At 40.2% G+C, this 20,223-nt stretch overlaps 1 protein-coding gene across 1 annotated transcript; it reads right to left on the bottom strand.

Annotated features, from left to right (window-relative positions):
- Positions 1–12,922: 12,922 nt before the first annotated feature.
- Positions 12,923–18,340, bottom strand: PCDH8 (protocadherin 8). Its single transcript, XM_044071686.1, has 3 exons — positions 15,699–18,340; positions 14,490–14,700; positions 12,923–14,039 (listed from the first exon to the last, which is right to left on the bottom strand). Exons 1-3 carry the CDS (start codon positions 18,144–18,146, stop codon positions 13,663–13,665), a joined length of 3,036 nt encoding a protein of 1,011 aa, XP_043927621.1. The 5' UTR covers positions 18,147–18,340; the 3' UTR covers positions 12,923–13,662.
- Between the last annotated feature and the right edge of the window lie 1,883 nt (positions 18,341–20,223).

Here is a 20,223-nt window from a genome sequence, read left to right as displayed (position 1 = left end):
CCCACTTAGCCTTTAAAAGACTAAGGCAGTGGTGCTCATTCCATGGTGACTTAGATATGAATTGACATATTTTATTGCTGATGGTCTCAAGGTGGCAGTAATGTAGACAGAGGCATATGCAAACAAGGGAACACCATACTCAAGCTGACCAAAGAGGATGCCTTTCCCTATAGCTGACCTTGCTGAATGTGAGAGAAACTGAGATAGTTTATTGGCCTAGAAGAGTTATTAAGTGACTGTTGATTTTGTCTCTCAACTTTTCTGTGTATACACAGAGGTTTAGTGACTGTTGATTAGTGACTGTTGAAGAGAAGGACCAGATTGCAGATGTGTTAGTGGCTGATGCCAAACTTGGGAAAACTGATTTAAAAATGTTATGCATTTTTCTTCTTTATTTTTATTTCCTATTAGCAACATATTTGGTTTGCAAAATGTATGTTTCCAAGACCACTTTTCTTTCTTAATACAAAATGACAAGTAAAGAATTAAATATATTTAAATATTTGCATCTAATGTGCTAGCATATCATACAATGTAATCACAGTCTACTTCAATGTAGCAGGTGACTTGAGATGTAAAAACAAATCATATATTAAATTGTAGACCGTAAGAAGTGTATGTTGGCATCCTACGCATTTAAACTTTCTATTGTCTCCTGGCTGATGTAATTAAGCCCATGTCCTTTACAGATGACAAAAGTGGTTTAGTTACTTTTGCTGTGGGAAAGCAAAACAACTATTGGAAAGCTGATATAATGCTTCCTTCTAAAAGAAGTTATGTAATGAAGCCTTAGAGTACAAGTGAATTGTATAAAATGCAAGTTTTGTCTTTTTTTTTGTCTTTTTTTTCTGTATTGTCTTTGTTTGGAAAAACTTGATGAAAAAGGCTTGCACCCCCTTTGAATATGTTTAATATTTATGTAATGCACATTAATCAATGCCAGTATTTTAGTAATAGATTGCTAGGAGGTCTAGGTATCTGTAGATCACATTTTCTGTGCATATCCTATCTAGTGTAAGACAATGTTATTTTATTTTTCAGTGTGCATTTTTTCATTTATTTACACATTTAACCTGCAACTGTGCCATTAGTGTATTGTATAAGTAAAGTCTTAATTATGTATGTATCCTTGTTCTTTTTTATCTGAGAGGAGTTATATAATTTACCCATGGTTAACTAGCTGTGACTCCCTGTCTCCACCTAGCCTGGGTTATTTGGGACTATTTCTAGTAAAAAAAATATTAAGGTGTATGATTTCATATTTAGCTTGATGGAGACCAGCAGATAACTGGAAATCTCTGGTTGTTTCAAATTGGTGGTAGTACGACAGTGCCAGGAAGAGAGCTGTGGGGAATTAGAGAATTCTGCCAGCCATCTCTGGGAATTGTGTAGATAGATAGATAGATAGATAGATAGATAGATAGATAGATAGATAGATAGATAGATGTGTGCTTGTATGTATGAGAGAGAGAATAGTAACTTGTGTGGTAGCCAGTTACTGTGGGTTAGGGGCACTGGAAGATACTATGGTTCTCTGAAACAGTTGTGAAAAATAGCCCAGGATGCTAAATCAAAGACTCAATTCTGAAGGTGTCTCACAAGCAGTCTTATCTGAGGTGGATGTTGAAAGCTTATACCCAGGACAGTATATTCCCTTTATTCTCTTGGGCCCAGGTTGCATTTTTTGAGAAATTAGAGTTTTGTGTGTCTTCTTTTTGCGCTTTTACTTGTTAAGTGCTAGTGGTGTGATTTGGAAGATGTTCTCTCTGGTACCATCTAAAACTTTTGTTTTATATTTTGGTAGTAGTGTTTGCCACAGGTCATTACATCTTGGTGGCAGTGACCACCTTTCTGTCACATATCTAGTTGGCACTGGGGTTCAACCCCCATCTGGACTAAGTACTACAGTGTTGATGAAACTAGTGATGACAGCAGAACGAGAGGTTGGAAACATCCATGTGAATATGGAAACAGATGGAGGCTTTATGGAGATGTAGTGATCACAGACAGTGAGAGAGCTACTGTGAGTTAGATGCAAATGAAGATGGTGATGGACAATAAATGCACTGGGATGATCAAATGGATGTAAAAGTGGAAAGTGAGGAGAGAATGCCAGAGAAGCCATTGTAACATGCAGATTGAAACTGGAAAGAAGATATAGTTTGGATGAACTGTGACTTAATCTTGTTATGTCAGAACCTAAGATAATGATATTAGTTCAGCTAAGTGAGTGAGATGGAGAAAATGGCAACATTGTATACAGCACCCCTCTGAAGCATAGTGAAAATGAAGTATATTAAAGGTTTAGATATGAAACCTGACAAAAAATTTTATAAGCACAGAAATAATTAGGAACATTTGTGCATATTCCCCATTGGGATTGTATGTAGCTATTTCAGCCCCATATTAAAGTACCTGTGAACTGAGTTTGAAGACAGCTGGGTTTCTACAAACATCATGGGGAAATTGGAAGAATTCAAAGAACTTTATAGAGTGACATATTTTTATGCATATCCTGTCTCCCACCCAACAGGGAAACCCATAATAAATGGATCTGTGATCACATGATGTGTATTTCATGTGACGATTAAGCTCTGGATAAAAAGATGTTAAGTGATGCACCTTCTTGGGGTATCTTATATTGGTCATGAAAAAATTCAAGTATTATTCAATGATCACATTAAAGACTGTTACAAAGATGGACATAAAATCACTTTAGTTTTGACTGTACTACTGTCAAATGTTTGTTTTATAGGGAAAATGGCACGTTACAGGAATCATAGAAATTGAATAAATGCAATTTAATGTAATGTTTGTTAACAGAGAAACCACTGTTACAATAATTACCATAAGCCAGTATATGGAAAGCCAAAAATAGTATAGCAAAATTACTGAAGAACATGAGAGATGCCTGATATGAAGAGTAAGAGTGATAAAATACAAAAAAATGTATGTAGTAGAGATGTGAACTGTGCAGGAAAATGATGTGTAGGTGGGTAAACAAATGAATTAAGCAAAGTGAAACAGAAGTAAAGGACAGTACAGACTGAAAAGAAGAGCAGTGAAGAAGATGAAAAGAGGAAATAAAAAGGTAGAATGAGGAAGAAAATCGATGCCTATGTGAAAATGTCCTGAATACTGCTTCAGATAAGTAGTGAACATTAAATGAATTCATATTTAAAAAAGGACAATACTATAAGAGTCTATTGGAAAAGATACCGTTTTTTCTAAGTATTACATTTTTCTAAGTATTACAGGGAGAGGGTAAAGCTACTGCGGTGGTGGTGCTGCGGTAGCGTTGTCACATCACAGTTAGATGTTGCCCGTTCGATTCTCAGTTAGAGTGTCTTCTGTATGGCGACATGTGTGAATGGGCGTTCCTTCATTGAAGGTTGTGCGTTAGGCCCAGCAAGCCAGCACGTAAAACCTCTACTGCCAATCATTAGCGGACCAGAGTTCCGCTGTGGCAACCCCTAACCGGGAAAAGCCGAAAGACACAAACAAACAGGGAGAGGGTAAAGCTGATGCTCAGAATCCAGAAAAGCACAGCCAGAAGCTCAAGCAGCTGTTTCCTCCTTTGTCCACCCAGCCAAGCAGCTGCTAGAACTCAAATGTGAGTTCATGGTGCAGCTGCCTTTACTATAAGAGGCAATTAAGGTCTTGTCATGGAACTGGTAGATGGGTAAAGGAAATGGAAAGTGGAGACTTTAGGTTTAAGGAGGGGAATTTTAGGTTTAAGGAGCAATCAGGAGTTGTTTTTAAGGTTAGGGTCAGGGTTCTAGGTGGGATAGTTAGCGTACTGGTAGTACAGGTGTTTGGTTTGGGATTTGGGGTGGTTGGAGTTAGAGCACTTTGCTGACACAAGTGAGTGGTAGTAGGGAAGAATATCAGAAGCTAATATTATGCAAATACTTGCAGTAGACCGTCTGTGAAATATTTGAATACACTGATGCCACATTTTGATTCAACTGTACACTGGTTGAACTTTCTGAAAGAAACATTTCTTGGGTTTTGAAAGAAGGCATTCTGAAATTTGCAACAGATAAGAAAATGACAGAAGAAGAAAAGGGTATATGATGTACTTAAAGTTTATAGTTAAGGTATCTTCCTTAATTAGTGAAGACAGGGTCAGTAAATGTGGAAGTGAATCTTTAATGGTTTTCATCTGCTAGGTCATCTGTTAAGGAACCACCCTGTTATAATCATAGTGATAAACAGATTTTACTTTAGTTTATTTTATTTTACTGTGTAATAACCAGGTAAATGAGACGGTCTATGGACACTTTTCAGTCATGTCCTGTATAGAAAGGTACAGAAAAATTAGTAAGTATTTAATAAACATCTGTACGTTGCATAGAGAACAGTGTTATATACGTGCATATGTTGCAAGTTTATTTACTTAGAGGTAGAGAGAGAAATACACTTTTGGCAATATACAGCAGGATTAGTTTGAAATTACTTATTACATTATGTACAACTATGCAGACGTGGACTAAGCTTGAAAAGTGTTGCAACAATTAGCCAGTGTTACAAAAACAAGTGTACTTAGATTTGTTTTGCAGAAATTGCCTAAGATGTTTTTTGAATATTGCTAGTGTTTCAGAATTGTTTTATGTCGGTAGGAAAAGAGTTCCACATGGCAGGTGCAATTCTAGAAAAGGCTTTTTTGCAGTGGTAAGTTTGAGTCTAGGTTGGAGAAGGGTGACAGAGTCTTTGGTCTGTTTCTATGGGAGTAGTTTGATTCCCTGGTTTGAAGCAGTCTTTTGAATGGTGGACATATTAATTTTTCAATGATTTTGGTCAGGGGAAGAGATTAGAAATGGGTCAGTAATCTTTGAGATTTGAAGGGAAGTGGACTTTGGGCAATGGAATAATTACTATGTGTCTGAATAAAGGAGAGACTACAACTGTTTTGAGGGAAAGATTAATGATATGTTTAAGTGGTTTTGCAATTCTTTCTGTCGATAGTTGAAGAAATGTGGGATGTAGTAAGATGAATCCTAATCCTGTTAGTTTATCTTTATCTGTTGTCCATATATATATATATATATATATATATATATATATATATATATATATATATATATATTCACTAAATCAGTTTATTGCCATGACATACAAAAAGACTACATTTTTAATTCTTTCAATCTAGTTTCAAAGGCCGATGCTTTTGTCCCTATTACAGGGATAAAACCATTAAAGGGGAATTGCAAAAGAACTAAAATGAACAGAAAGGACACGATGAGGTACAAGAGTTCACAACATCTACAGTGGAATTTCAAGCTTCAGCTTGTTCATGAGAAAATGTTACTTTTACAGAAAGTGTGGTGGAAAATAGAACAGCAGCCTGACTGGGTAGTATAAATCGCATGAAATTATTTTTTTTAGAAGGGCATGGGATAACTGGAAAATGGGCGGGGGACCAGGAGAGGAAGGGAAGCTACATGGGGTGTTAATGGGTGCAGTCTTGTAGCCATCATTATTCTTCTGCCAGACTAATAAGCATGTTATTCCCATGTGCAGGCAACACCGCAGCTCTAAATCAACTTCTTCTAGCTCATCAAATGCTGTACCAACCTGATAAAACTTCACCCTTACAAGACCTAATCATCCTCTACTCCAATAACTGTGAAATTAGATCCACTAACAAGGCACTAATCGAATCTCCAAAAGCCATTACAGCTCTGGTGACTCCCTGTATTCTAGCAACATTGTCAAGACTTGGAACTCCCTACCACTACAAATCAGGCTACAACCTAACAAAACCATCTTCAAAAATCAGCTTATTTTCCACCTAAACAACTCCTGGACATGCAACTAACTGCCTAGCACCTGGCTGTCATATTCTAACACCTTTCCCCTGCACACTATCCAACCTCTTTAAAACTCCCACAGATGCACTATATATTATCACACGTTACTTACCAATTCACTGCTGCCTACTCCCCACTGTCCCATCTATACACACTAACTCTCCCATAGACTAAGTTGAAAAACTTTCCCTTAAAATGTCAGTACACCTCATATGAACTTGTCTATATTTTCCTCCATTTTTAGTTTTTCCTTTCTTGTCTTATCTTCAGTACTTCTTCAAGATTATCTCTACTAAACATACTGTATGAACAACCATCATATGTTACTACCTGCTATCCTTTTAATTGTATGTCTAAACCATTATGCTTATGTAAATATTTTATGCAATCATATGTTGTCTGCTGTATTTTATAAGTAAATGTGTAAACTACAATGCTCATGTAAATGTCTTACGTATAGTATGTTAGCAATTGTTCTGGAGCTTTTCTACCCGGGCCTCTGCTGATAATGGACAACTCTGTCCAGTCAGTCCTCCCTGGTAAACAAATGTAAAATAAAATAAATAAATAAAATAAATTACCTTAGTGGTTTTGTGCCAAGTGAGGCTTGTTGCTTCTTTCGGTTTTTCCCGGTTAGGGGTTGCCACAGCGGATCTCCGGTCTGCTAATGATTGGTAGTGGATTTTTACATAGCGGGTTACCAGCCCTGATGCAGAACCTTCAATGAAGGCACGCCCCATTCACGTATGCCTCCACACAAAAGACGCTCTAGCTGAGAATCGAACGGGACAACATCTTGCTATGAGGCGACAATGCTACCGCAGCACCACCGCCGCAGTTATTCCTTTAAAAGTTGACCTATTTGTTTTATGCAGCGTAGAGCTCCTCTGCTAGTATATAGCTCAGCAAGCTCCTGCCTGGTGCCCTGCAGAGTTCTACAGCAGCAGAGAGACAGAAGAGAGACTTTGGAGTGATTATGTATCATTTGTCTGCGTTTTCTTGCTGCCTTTAGCTAATTCCGCCTAAAATGCTGATTTTCTACAGTGTCTGTGATTTAAAAAGCTTGTTTCAGCTACATATTGTACTTATTTTACTGTCTGCACTTTAACAAAGTCATTTTTGTGTTTAAATTACCTGTTTAACTGTTGTAGACTACACACTCAAATGTGATAGACATTTCTGTGCATTTAAAGTGTTTTTTTTATTGTATCTGCTTTATTTTCTGAAAAAAAAAATACTTGTTTTCCCGCCTCTCTAAGCTAGTATAGTCCATTTTTCAGGTTAGTGCTGAATTCAGGGCTGTGTTACAAGTTTCTGTGTTTGCCCATACCTTACTTAAATAGAAGGAAGTTTATCTGTTCACTGTGAGAGAGGGAGCTTTGAGCAGCCTATCTGTCTCTGGAGAAGTGGTTTCAGCCCAGAAATTAGTAGTTTATTGGCCATTTTGGGCTAATTTCTATCTCTTTCATTTCCCTGCTATAAAACCTGCATTTGCAAGGTGTTTGTGCTAGTATACAGCTCAGCAAGCTCCTGCCTAGTGCCCTGCAAAGTTCTACAGCAGCAGAGAGACAAAAGAGGGACTTTGGAGTGATTAAGTATAATTTTTCTGCATTTTCTTGCTGCCTTTAGCTAATTCCACCTAAAACGCATATTTTCTAGAGTTTCTGTGATTTAAAAAGCTTGTTTCAGCTACATATTGTATTTATTTTACTGTGTGTACTTTAACAAAGTCATTTTTGTGTTTAAATTACCTGTTTAACTTTTGTAGGCTACACACTGAATAGCCATTTCTGTGCATTTAAAGTGTTTTTTTATATTGTATCTGCTTTATTTTCTGAAAAAAAAAAAAAAAAAAAAAAAAATATATATATATATATATATATATATATATATATATATACTTGTTTTCCACCTTTCTAAGCTAGTATAGTTCATTTTTCAGGTTAGTGCTGAATTCAGGGCTGTGTTACAAGTTTCTGTGTTTGCCTATACCTTACTTGGATAGAAGGAAGTTTCTCTGTTCACTGTGAGAGAGGGAGCTTTGAGCAGCCTATCTGTCTCTGGAGGAGTGGTTTCAGCCCAGAAATTAGCAGTTTATTGGCCATTTTGGGCTAATTTCTATCTCTTTAATTTCCCTGCTGTAAAACCCACATTTGCAAGGTTTTTGTGTTAGTATACAGCTCAGCAAGCTCCTGCCTGGTGCCCTGCAGAGTTCTACAGCAGCAGAGAGACTTTGGAGTGATTAAGTATCATTTTTCTGCATTTTCTTGCTGCCTTTAGTTAATTCCACCTAAAACGCTGATTTTCTAGAGTTTCTGTGATTTAAAATGCTTGTTTCAGCTACATGTTGTACGTATTTTACTGCCTGCACTTTAACAAAGTCATTTTTGTGTTTAAATTACCTGTTTAACTGTTGTAGGCTACACACTCAAGTGTGATAGCCATTTCTGTGCATTTAAAGTGTCTTTTTTATTGAATCTGCTTTATTTTCTGAAAAAAACAAAAAACAAAAAAAAATACTTGTTTTCCCACCTTTCTAAGCTAATATAGTCCAGTTTTCAGGTTAGTGCTGAATTCAGGATTGTTACAAGTTTCTGTGTTTGCCCATATCTTACTTGGACAGAAGGAAGTTTCTCTGTTCACTGTGAGAGAGGGAGCTTTGAGCAGCCTATCTTTCCCTGGAGGAGTGGTTTCAGCCCAGAAATTAGTAGTTTATTGGCCATTTTTGGGCTAATTTCTATCTCTTTTGTTTCCCTGCTATAAAACCCGCATTTGCAAGGTTTTGCGTGCTGGGCAGCACCAGTTAGCTAGGGTATAACTATTCCCTGCTCCACAAAGTCTACTCTTCAATTTTTCCCCTTGGAACTAGACAAACTTTCAACTTAAGCACTCAAACCATTCACTTTTCATACCGGCACTTGCTCAAAACTCAAAGCAAGCACTAATAAACCTTAGCACTAGACCCCCCTCCATATTGTAGAGAAGGACAAGGCTCTCTATTCGACCTTACCAGCCAATCAGTAAAACAGTTCACTGTACCTATCCAGGCATGTCCAAAGGGCAGTTTCAGGTGTACTCTCTGGTCCAACTGGTGAATCTGGGCATTTTGAAGCAATGCTACAATTGCCTCATGTACACAGACATCCCTCTCCTCCTTCCACCAAACACTAATACATACGAGAGATGCAATTATACAGCTAAACTGGAGGCTAAGCTCTCTCATCCCAAGACTGGACCAGGCAGTCAAGAGGAGAAGGGAATTACTTGCATCACACCACCAGTCTCACATAGACCTATGAAACCAGCACCGGCAAAAAAACACATAAATACACGAAAACATACTCGGAGGCTCTAAATGAACATCTGCAGAAGCAACAGAGACCTCCAAAGCAGACATCCAAGCAACCTCCATTCCCCCAACACAAACCATGAAACACATACTTCACAAAACCAGTGTGCCACACAATCACAGCCCTCAAGGCAAAAGGCACACTGACGTCCCACTCACTAGGCTGAACAAGGAGAAGGTTGCTGTTAGCTGCCTGTCTGGTGCCAGGATCCGCCACATAACACAAGCACTCAGGTCACTCCAGAACAAGTACAAATATGACTCTGTCATTGTCCATGTTGGTGTGAATGACCTGAGCCGTACCTCCCTGGACTACATGAAAAGAGACATGGAGGAGATCTCTGATCACGTAGCCCAGGCCGGTATGAACCTGACCCTGAGTAGCATCCTGCCCCTCACCAAGAATGATACCACAGTATAGAGACAAAATTATCAATTTCAACAATTGGCTAAGCTTCTGGTGTCATTCAAAGGGGATCCAGTGTCTGTCAGCCTGGGATGACATGCCTGACAAGCTACGCTGCTTTGCTAGAGATGGCTTGCACCTGTCATCCTTAGGCTTTTGAATACTGGCCAAGGCTCTTGCCACCCCCATAGTGCCTTTTTTAGGCAAGGCTCAAATAGACAAACCCACCACCGTAAATAGCACAAGTAACAAAAAACTGAGGGTAATGCTACTCAATGCCAGAAGTCTAAACTTCAAAATGCACTCACTCGAGGCACTCCTCAGTATGGAGAAAATTGATATATGTGCAGTAGCAGAAACCTGGTTTAAGGCTCCAGAGAGCACCCCAGCACTACCAGGCTACAACTCATACCATACATTTTGGCCACAAAACCCGGACCGAAATACAAAAGGCGGGGGAATATCCATATTCATCAAGGATACCCACACCTCCAGGTTAGTGGCACAGCACGATGCTTCAGAGATCATCCACGTGCAACTAACAATGGGCAAAACTGCTATTCAAATTATAGCTTGCTACATATCACCCACCATGTCTCAGGACCCCCACTCCGCATTCCTGGAAACACTTGGAAACATAAAGGTCCTACCAAACACCCTGATACTGGGTGATTTCAATTACCCAAACATTAACTGGGAGAACTACTCAAGTACAAACTCCCTTGCCCAACATTTCCTAGAATTTATAAACTCAAACACCCTGGATCAACTGGTCAACACCCCCACCAGAGGTGACAACATATTGGACCTGGTCATCACCAACATGGGCGACCGGTGTTCCACACCGGAGGTCAACCCCTTGCTGGTTAGATCTGACCATAAACTAATCACTCTGGATATCCGCATTCCGCCACCACCCCCGGTCAAAGAAACTACTGTGAAAAACTTTTCAAAAGCACGTTACTTAAGACCGAGATGGGAAGTTTCAAAGCCCCCATGCTAAAGGATAATGCTGTCCAAGCTGCAAAATCCTTTACTAATGCACTCTACGGGCACCTACAAGAATGCATGGATTATGCTATCCCAAACAAAACCAAGACTCACTCCTCCAAGAAAAGGAAACCAGTCTGGTGGACCCATGCCTTAAACAAGCTATACAACAGAAGGAGGAAACTAGTACAGAAAAGAGTAAAATCCCAAGAAGGGAAGACATCCCTGATCAGTATCAGCAAGAAACTACGTTCCCTCATAAAATCATCCAAGGCTAGCTTCCAAAGAAAAATTGCCATGGACTCCAAAGATAACCACAAGGCATTCTTTAGCTATGTCAAGAATCTAAGTGGCAATTCTCAGATCTGCTCAAAGTAAGTGCAGAATGGCACAAAATACACTGAACTGACCGATATAGCCAACATCCTGGCAGACAGATTTAGTGCAAACTTCACCTCCCTCTCACCCCCAAAAGGACCCATAACTATACCAGAAGAATGTAGTGCCCCTGAAATCATAGACACTCAGGTTAAAACAGCCCTCTCCAAAGCCAAAAACACAGCATCAATGGGACCGGACGGTGTCCCAGGCTGCGTCCTACATGAGCTCAAAGATGAACTATCCCCTCACTTAAACACACTGTTTAAACTCAGCATTTCCACAGGCTATGTGCCCACAGAGTGGCGCACAGCAATGGTTATTCCACTCCACAAAGGTGGAGCCACAATGGACCCTGGAAACTATTGCCCTATAAGCCTGACTAGCTTGGTCTGCAAAGCTATGGAGCGCATCATCATGGATCTCATTAACAGAGACATTGGAAATCTCCAAACACTGGACCCTACCCAGTTCGGCTTTGTTTAAGGGCAGATCATGCCTCCTAAACCTGGTGGACTTCTTTGAGACAGTTACCAAGGCTACAGATGAGGGAAAGTGGTCCACACAGCCTACCTAGACCTTGCAAAGGCTTTTGACACCATTCCCCACTCAGGTATTATAGACAAGCTCACCAGCCTGAACATAAACCCCTACATCACGAGATGGGTTGCCAACTGAATCATGGACAGAACTCATATGGTAAGAGTTGTGGGAGTTAGGTCTGACTCTAAACCGGTTACAAGTGGCGTTCCCCAGGGCTCAATCATAGGACCCCACCTGTTAGGCATATGCTTCTCAGAGGTACAGGCAAGCACAGGAGGACTACGGCTGACCAAGTTCACAGACGACTGCAAACTAGGGGCTATAATTGACTCTCCGGCTGACACAGACATCCTTCAAAAGGGTCTCACTGAGGCAGATACATGGTGTCAAAACCATGGCCTCAAGCTAAATGCCAAGAAGTGCATAGTCATCCCCTTTGGGAAAAAACAAAGTACCCACAAACTACCACATAGGTGGTAGCCCCCTAAATACGGAAGATGTAATAAGGGATCTAGGGACCCAAGTAGATAGTAACCTCTCCTTTGATAATCACATTGCCAAAGTGGTTAGAAAATCCTTCTATGTGGCTCACCTAATCACAAAAGGGTTTGCATCCAAATCGAAAGAGGTCATTGGGCCCCTCTATGCATCACTCATCAGATCCATCATAGAGTATAATGCCCCATTTGGGATGTACCTTATAAGACACCTGCAACAACTGGAAAGACCACAGAAGTACCTCACTGGCCTCAAGCAGATGCCCTATGAAGCTTGACTGAAGAAACTCCAGCTGTACTCAGTTGCATACCGCCTACTCAGAGGTGAGCTCTGCCTGACATACAAGGCCATGTCCAACCCAAAATTGATGGACATGCTCCACCTAAAAAAAAACATATCCCCCCCGAGTCACACGCTCTAGGGATCAAAACCTCACCACAACAGTAAATATGACGTGCTGGAGGGATAGATTCCTGTCCCAGAGACTCCCCATGCTCTGGATCAAGATTCCAGTCTACATTAGGCAGAGCTCCTCGCTAACCCACTTCAAGAGAAACCTTGACTAGTGGATGGGAAACAGAAAGTTTACCCCAGGGTCACTTCAATGGCTCTGCTGGACAGAGGCACAGGGAACTAATCTAAGGGGGCGGCAAAAGCCAACACATTCTGGCTAGGCTTATGAATGCCTTCGGGCAGATAACCTAGTACCTACCTATGAACCTATGAATCTATAACAAAGAAACCCTTTGATGCTCCAGAATAGCTGCTTCCAAGAACAGGTTAAAAGTTCCATGGACTAAATTACATAAATATCTCTGAGTTCATTTTTTTCTGGCTAATTATATTGCAACATCTACAGTTAAGCAAATATACTTTGCCATCAAGGTCTGACATTAGGGTGGCAATATTAAAATACTATTGTTACAGAACTTGAAAACAACAATCTGACATCAAATCTGGAGTTTTATTTATTTACATAATATAAATATACACTCATAGGCACTGTTTGTTTCTTTGTATCTCATTTTCATGCTCCCCGCGCATGCGCGCACACACACACACACACACACACACACACACACACACACACAAACCATACACATATCACTTCAGTGAAAACAATTTACATAATGTAATTAGAATGCCACATTTATAAACCGCTTAGATATCATGTTTACAAAACATTTTAAATACAGAGGCCCTATAAAATAACCTGTTCATACTGATATGTCATAATGCAATATAGCAAATATTTTGTATGAGCAGTATACTGCTATATACATGTTTTATTTTAAAACAAAGGCGTGTATGTCTTCAAGACACTTATTGTTGCAATATTATACTTAAGTTTATATTTATTTATAAAAATATATGCATATTTATTTTTGATTATATACAAGTGTATATACAGTATTCATTCACATGCACCTATAACTGAGAAACAACATACACGTTGACTTTCTGTTGGTGAGAATGACTCCACACATATATAGGACTAAAATATATACTGTATGGCAGAAACAAATGTCTGTACAATGATTATTTTTGGCTGCAAACCACGAACTACAAATAAGTCCCAGCCTTATACAACCTACACTCGTAAGGCACAATCCATTCATTGGTGTTTCTTACAGGAAATTATATATAACTTAATATATTAATCTGGATGAAATGGCACAGAGAGTTCACATCTCTTCACTGCTGATCACTACTTGAGGTTGCATGTACCTGTCGGTATTTGTTTTATACCGGGACGCATCGAGTTCATGGAGCTCCTGAAGCCTCACGAGGCGCGGAGGGGACACCAGTGCCATCTGGCGGTCATATTCCCTATGCAACACCTTCTCGTACACACTTTGCAAACCTGTTGTCTTAGGAATGTGCGCCTGATAATAGTGTTCTCTTCTTAAATGGTCACGGGGCAGAGATGCAGTCTTTGAAAAAGTGGAAAGGTGTGACGACTGAGACACGGAAGACTGACTGGGGGCTTTACTGAAGGAGGGGCTCCAGCAGCGGTCAGAATGTCCCAGAACTTTGCACTCACTCGTGCAAGCCCATAACCCTGCAGATAAACAAAATCATAAATAAAGAGATAGCTAGATAGACAACTAAACAGACACGTATACAAAGTGTTTAAACAAAACCAGAGTTACATGGCAACGTCTGTAATTGACAACATGCAATAGGATTTGAATTCTACAGTTCATTAAATAATAGTATACACTTTCGATTATGCTACTGGCAAATGCCAGGGCACTTAGTTGTTTTGTCATAAATTAAAATGTCCTATTTTCTAAACAACAAGGGAAGTTTGGGTTCTGCCTAGTTGGATGAAGTAACCGTACTTTACGTGAAACATAAAGCGGGGGAAATCGGTTATATTCTTCATGTATACATTTTTACTCATTGTACAACAAAATCGTAACATTCCCAAAATTCTTACTTTCCACAGAAATGCCTTTAGTGGGAAGAATTCTTCCCATTGTTCTTTCTAAGAAGTTCTTGTTCTTACCGTTTTGTGCTCGGGTGATAATGACATCCTTCTTTATAGCATCTCCGCCAAGCTCAGAATCACTGTCATTGAAGTCACTGTCTCCTTTCCCACTATCTTTCCCGCTGTACTTTTCCAGGTCACGCGAGGGAATGGCGCCGAAGGAGTGTCCTTTCCATAGAGTGTCATGCCGTGGGGGATCTTTGCCAAGCCCAGGGGTGGTACAATAACCCTAGAAAAACAGCAAGAGTACAAACATTAGAAAGGACGGAAACTTAACACCCGTCTTTCTTGGTTGAATTAATTCAATTGTTTTGCAACAATAGCAATGTGGATTCAATCCAAAATTCAATAATTAAAAATATAACAAGGCTTGTTACCTAAATCTAAAACTAAATTACAGAACAAGGGAAGCTTATTTAAGTCAAGGTTGCACAGTAAACAATATAAAATGTGTACTGCAAATACAGGAGCCTTATCTGCATTGTATGTGCGTATGTGAGTGTGTGCACTCTTGCGAATGTGTGCATGCATGTATGTATATAAGCATGTCTCAGCCAACCAGGGACAAATCTCAACAGAATCAGGGACAAATCCAAAAATAATCAGGGACAATTCGGAGCACTTTTACAACATTAGTACTATTAACTTGAAACATTGACAGAAATAAAGAATGTGAATTAACATACATTTTCTGAAGAAAAAGAAGTCTTACTACTGTAATTATTTTCACTATTTATTAAGGGCGATTCACCATCTTTTCTCCAAGGATTAGGAGGGATTAAGAGAGACAGTGTTAAAATATGAGTCAAAATCAGAGACGCCCCTGAAAATCAGGGACAGTTAAGAGGTTAACTCTCTAAAAAAAGAGGACAGAGAGAGTTAAAGAGGACAGTTAATTATCCTTTACCCTTCCATGTTCCCCTTCAATGGAGTCCAAGAGGAGAAGAGAACCCTTGACAAGATGTGTAGCATTCAGACAGTGCCCTCACACAAAACACTTTATTCAAGAGCCATGACGAATGGTAACGGGGAAATTATTTTAAACACAGCAGTTCTGGTAAGTATCACAAACGAGACAAATGTAAATTCGTTTTAGAGCACGAAGTGACATGACAAAGTAGCGAAGTCTGCGTTACATTAGACCTGGTAATACTTTTTCTTAAGGAAAGTAATATTGCTAAAATAGTGGAGGAGCCTACGTTGATTACAGCAGTCACAGACCCTTACCTCACTACAAGCTGCTCGTGGTCTTCTCTGAGATTCATAAAGACAACAGCTCTCATTGCCGTCTTCGGCCTGGGACGATGGCTCCTCAATTTCCGTAGCGGACTCTGCGCTGGAGAATGACACCTTGGTGGGAAATGGCACGTCAAACACAAGTCCCGTGTGACTGGACATCACCGTGTCTTCCTCTTGTCTTGCCAGCACTGAAGGACTAATATCGAGATGTGGGCTTCCTCTTTCTTTTTTTGTCTTGCTTTCTTTTCTGAGTCTGTTGCGTGTAGCAGCTATTGCTATAATAGCCACCAAGAGTAATGTACAGCTACCAGCCAACACGACTATTAGTATCAGTGTGATGTCCCACTGAAGAAAACGGTCTTCTTCATCTTTTAGAGTATGTATAACTGCTTCGTCATTCGGTGGCGCTGTTGCAGTAATAATAAAGTTGACTGTGCAGGATACTGAGAGTGGTGGTCTGCCACTATCGGTGACCACTACGGTAAGTTTTAAACCATCTGCAAGCACACCGCTGAGGTCTCGAGTCAGGGAAATGTCTCCAGTCAGTGCATTGATAGCAAAAAGTCCGTGTTCTTCGTCCTGAACAATTCTGTAGGAAAGCTCAGAGTTAATGCCTTCGTCTACATCTCGAGCCTTAATGTGGGTCACTTGGTAACCAGATGTTGCATAACTGGGTACCAGGACATCTACCGACCCATTTTTGGGAAGCGGATGGATGATAAATGGTGCATTGTCGTTTTGATCTACAGTCTTTAATCTAATAACTGTAATGCTGGACAGCTGTGGCGAGCCACCATCGCAAGCTTGGATTCTCATTTCAATTTGTTTCATGACTTCATAGTTGAAACTGCGAAGGGCATATACTGCACCTGTGGCAGGGTCAACCGATACGTAGGTGGACACAGAGCTTCCCAACACTTCTGATTCAATCAGTTTGTAAATTACCTTGCCATTATGTCCCAGATCAGGGTCTCTTGCCACAACTGTTGTTATGTAAGCGCCCGGTACATTGTTTTCCAAGATTGAAACTTCGTATAGGGATTTGGAGAAGAGAGGCGCATTATCATTCTCATCTCCTACACGGATGGTAAATTGGGCAATAGTTTTAAAGGGTGGCGAACCCAAGTCTTCGGCCACTACCGTTAAGTTATATTCGGGGATCCTTTCTCGATCAAGAGGGGCAGTGGTCAGCACCATATAGCTATCTTCATAGGCCTGTTGCAAACCGAGATGGTCGTGACCATACAGTCTGCACTGAACGCGCCCATTGACGCCTGAGTCCCTGTCCGAGGTGCTGATTAGAGCTACAAAGCTTTCTTTTGCTGCCGCTTCTGTAATGTAGGCAACTCCAGCGCCGATAGAAGTGATAGGAGTGATTGTAATCTCTGGGGCATTGTCGTTTACGTCAATGACATGCACCATGACTTTACAGGTACTTGGAACCGGGTTGAGCCCTAGATCTTGAGCCTGAATATCCAGCTCATAGTTCTGTTTAGTTTCATAATCAAGCTGTCCTCTCAGAGTTAAACGACCAGATTGCTGGTCTATCTGGAACACCTCTCGGATCTCTGTCGGTACCTGACTGCCGAAACCATAGACTATCTCCCCGTTCAAACCCTCGTCTGAATCGATAGCGTCCAGATCAATAAGGAGGTATCCTGCAGGTGCATCCTCGTTCACCTCCACTTTGTATGAACTCTGACCAAAGACAGGGCTATTATCATTAGAGTCACTGACTTGGATGTAAATATTTGTGGTGCCGGACAGAGGAGGATTACCTCCATCCTTGGCAACTAGTTGCAACATATGTGAAGTTTGAGCCTCTCGGTCCAGTCCTCTTATTAGCACAAGGTCTGCATATTTTACCCCATCGGCTCTTGTCTGCACTTCAATACTGAAATGACCGTTAACCGAGATCTGGAAGCTCTGAACTGAATTGGACCCAACATCATCATCCACTGCGATATCTATTGGGATTCTGGTACCTACAACAGTACTTTCTGATACCTGAATCGAAATCTCGGGGTTTGGAAATGTAGGAGAATTATCATTAATGTCTCTGACTTCCACCTCCACGTGGATCAGTTTAAATTGTTCGTTAGAAAGACTCACAACATCGAAGGCAATGCTGCAATGAGATGACTTTTTGCAGAGCTGCTCTCTGTCTATGCGGTCGCCAATTATTAACTGCCCATCTTTTTCTCGCACTGAGATCAGAGAGGTGTTGAACTGCTTCATTAAGCGGAAACTGGTGCCTTCTGGGGTGCTCAGATGCAGATCTTCAGCCAGTGTGCCAATAACGGTTCCCTTCGCTTCTTCTTCATAAGTCTGGTATCGTACAGTCTTAGGCATTGCCATACAAGACGTGCAAACAATCAAAATCAGGAGGCAACATCTAGCTGAAAAGGAAACAGCCAGGATACCTTCCACAGCCATTTTAGGCAAGACGAAAAGTTCAGATTATATAATGACAATTAGTTTCAATCATTCAGTCCTTTCATTTATAATGGAAAGCTGGTTAAACAAATGTAATTAATAACGGCAGGTCTCTCCAGTTGCCAGCTTTACAAACAAGCTTCGCGGTGCGTAAAGGAATTAATCAGACAATTTCGGAAGTCCCCCTGCAGGTTTGTTTGGTGCTGTACTTTGAAGCCGCGGCTCCAAGGGGCTTTTATAAGCTTTGCTATGCAAATAAAGCAACTGGCATCCAATCACGGTCTTGGGCGCTGCCAAACCGTGCCTAGCGTTTTGAATGAGCAATGAACGCATTTATAAACTTCTATGGCCGCACAAAAGAGTCTTTAGCCACATACAATTCTACTCGATTATTTATGCATCGTAAGAACGTTAAGTTAATTTTTGATCAGAATGAACAGAAGGCAAGCTGTCTTCAGATATAGCATACTATCTCATAAACGTACAGTATATCACAATTAAACCTAAACTTTAGAGTTAAGAAAAACATGTAACCACAGCTTTCTATTTGCATTGCAATTTATTTTATATTTTATTTCCGTTAAACTGCAGTATCTTTTGTTTAATTATGGTCATAACCCCAAATAGTTATACTAGTGCTGCAGAGGGGCTACAAGGAAAATGCGCTCTTTTATTTAAATCCGTACTACTCAGTATATTTAGCTCGCCTGATGTCTCGTGATCAGAGCTTCAATTTGCAGTCTGAATAGTTTTATTCTTCCAATATTTTTAACATGCATGTCAACACTCAGGCGGCACTCTGAAGCCTCATTTAGTGGCAGGTGAAGAAACATGTTCTAAATAGGATTTAGCAACAGCATGTGGAGATTTTGGAAATGGTTTAGCTGTCAGATTATCTCAGTTTTATGAAACTCTCGTTAGGGCTAGGAAATATAATAGCATTGCGGGTTCTCCCATTTGAGACATCAGTGTCTGTATTATTCCAGGATGGCGTGCTAAAAGGAAGGGACCGTGGACAGTTTCCACTGAGGACCCAGGCTAAGATGATTATAATGAGCAAACGCCACATGGATCCTTTGTGCCTTTCTATTCATTCCCAGACACTGCCGATAACTCTTTGACTTAAAGATGACAGGCGCTGGAGCGCTTACAAAGCCTAGTTCATATTAAAATACGTTTAGTGCCTCAATAGCCTCAAAGGAGTTTTAGCGGTTTCTTCACAATTTTGAAGGTGTGTGTCCTCCATGGCTCTTGTAGTGATATCGTCTGCTCATACCCGTTACACCAGATTAAGGGACTCCCCTTTGAGTTCGTAGGCTTGCCCTGAGAAGTAGCACCCCAGACTTACTGAAAAAAATCAAAAAGAGTGTGTCTGAGCTAGAGGCCTACATAGGCAGGTAAAGCAAACCATCTGCCCAATAGCAAAGGGAGTGAACTTTGTAAGGAGGTTGCACTTAGTAGTGTGTGTGTGTGCGTGTGTGTGTCTGCTTGTTTGTGTGTGCAGGGATTTGCACCTATGGAGTGAGCTTGAACTACGGGAAGGGATTTGAATATAGGAAGCGCTGTTAATGCATACTTATTATTTATGTCACCATACCCTTCATTTGCTATGATTTGTTATGCATGCTGCTATGTTTTACCGTCATTTGGTCTTCCTCTTCCAAAATTTAGTGACACTCTTCATAAAGTTTTACATATTTAAGGTAAAATACATTATTAAATAATTGAATTAAGCCAATGTACGGATTCACTAGCATTAATCATGTGAGCTTATTGCATGAAAACCTTATTTTATGAACAACAAGAAAAAAATGTTCATTTGTTGACCCTCTGCTATGACATTTAAAGGCCAGCAGTGAAATTTTTAATGCTCAAAAGGTTGAAAAGTATATATATATATATATATATATATATATATATATATATATATTTATTAACATTTGATTACCGGGAAAGTCCGACTGGGTAGAAGCCCATTTCAGCGGAGGTCCGGGGAGAGAAGCTCTAAATTATTACACATTTTAATAACAATAATTTTACACTCTTCAAAAGTAAAACAAAAACATTTGCAGTTGAA

This window comes from Protopterus annectens, chromosome 5.part0 (assembly GCF_019279795.1).
Source record: "Protopterus annectens isolate FY-2018-M chromosome 5.part0, PAN1.0, whole genome shotgun sequence".
NCBI classification, from domain to species: domain Eukaryota; kingdom Metazoa; phylum Chordata; order Ceratodontiformes; family Protopteridae; genus Protopterus; species Protopterus annectens.
The sequence above is the reverse complement of the archived record's forward strand: the minus strand, read 5'-3'. Positions and strand labels throughout refer to the sequence as shown.

What these genes read in the sequence shown, in the direction of transcription:
- PCDH8 (XM_044071686.1), bottom strand. Translation starts at nt 18,146, where the DNA reads ATGGCTGTGGAAGGTATCCTGGCTGTTTCCTTTTCAGCTAGATGTTGC. An exon ending in CACGAGCAGCTTGTAGTGAG is followed by an intron (nt 14,701 to 15,698) that starts GTAAGGGTCTGT and finishes CTGTTTTTCTAG; the next exon opens with GGTTATTGTACCACCCCTGG. An exon ending in TATCACCCGAGCACAAAACG is followed by an intron (nt 14,040 to 14,489) that starts GTAAGAACAAGA and finishes GTTTATCTGCAG; the next exon opens with GGTTATGGGCTTGCACGAGT.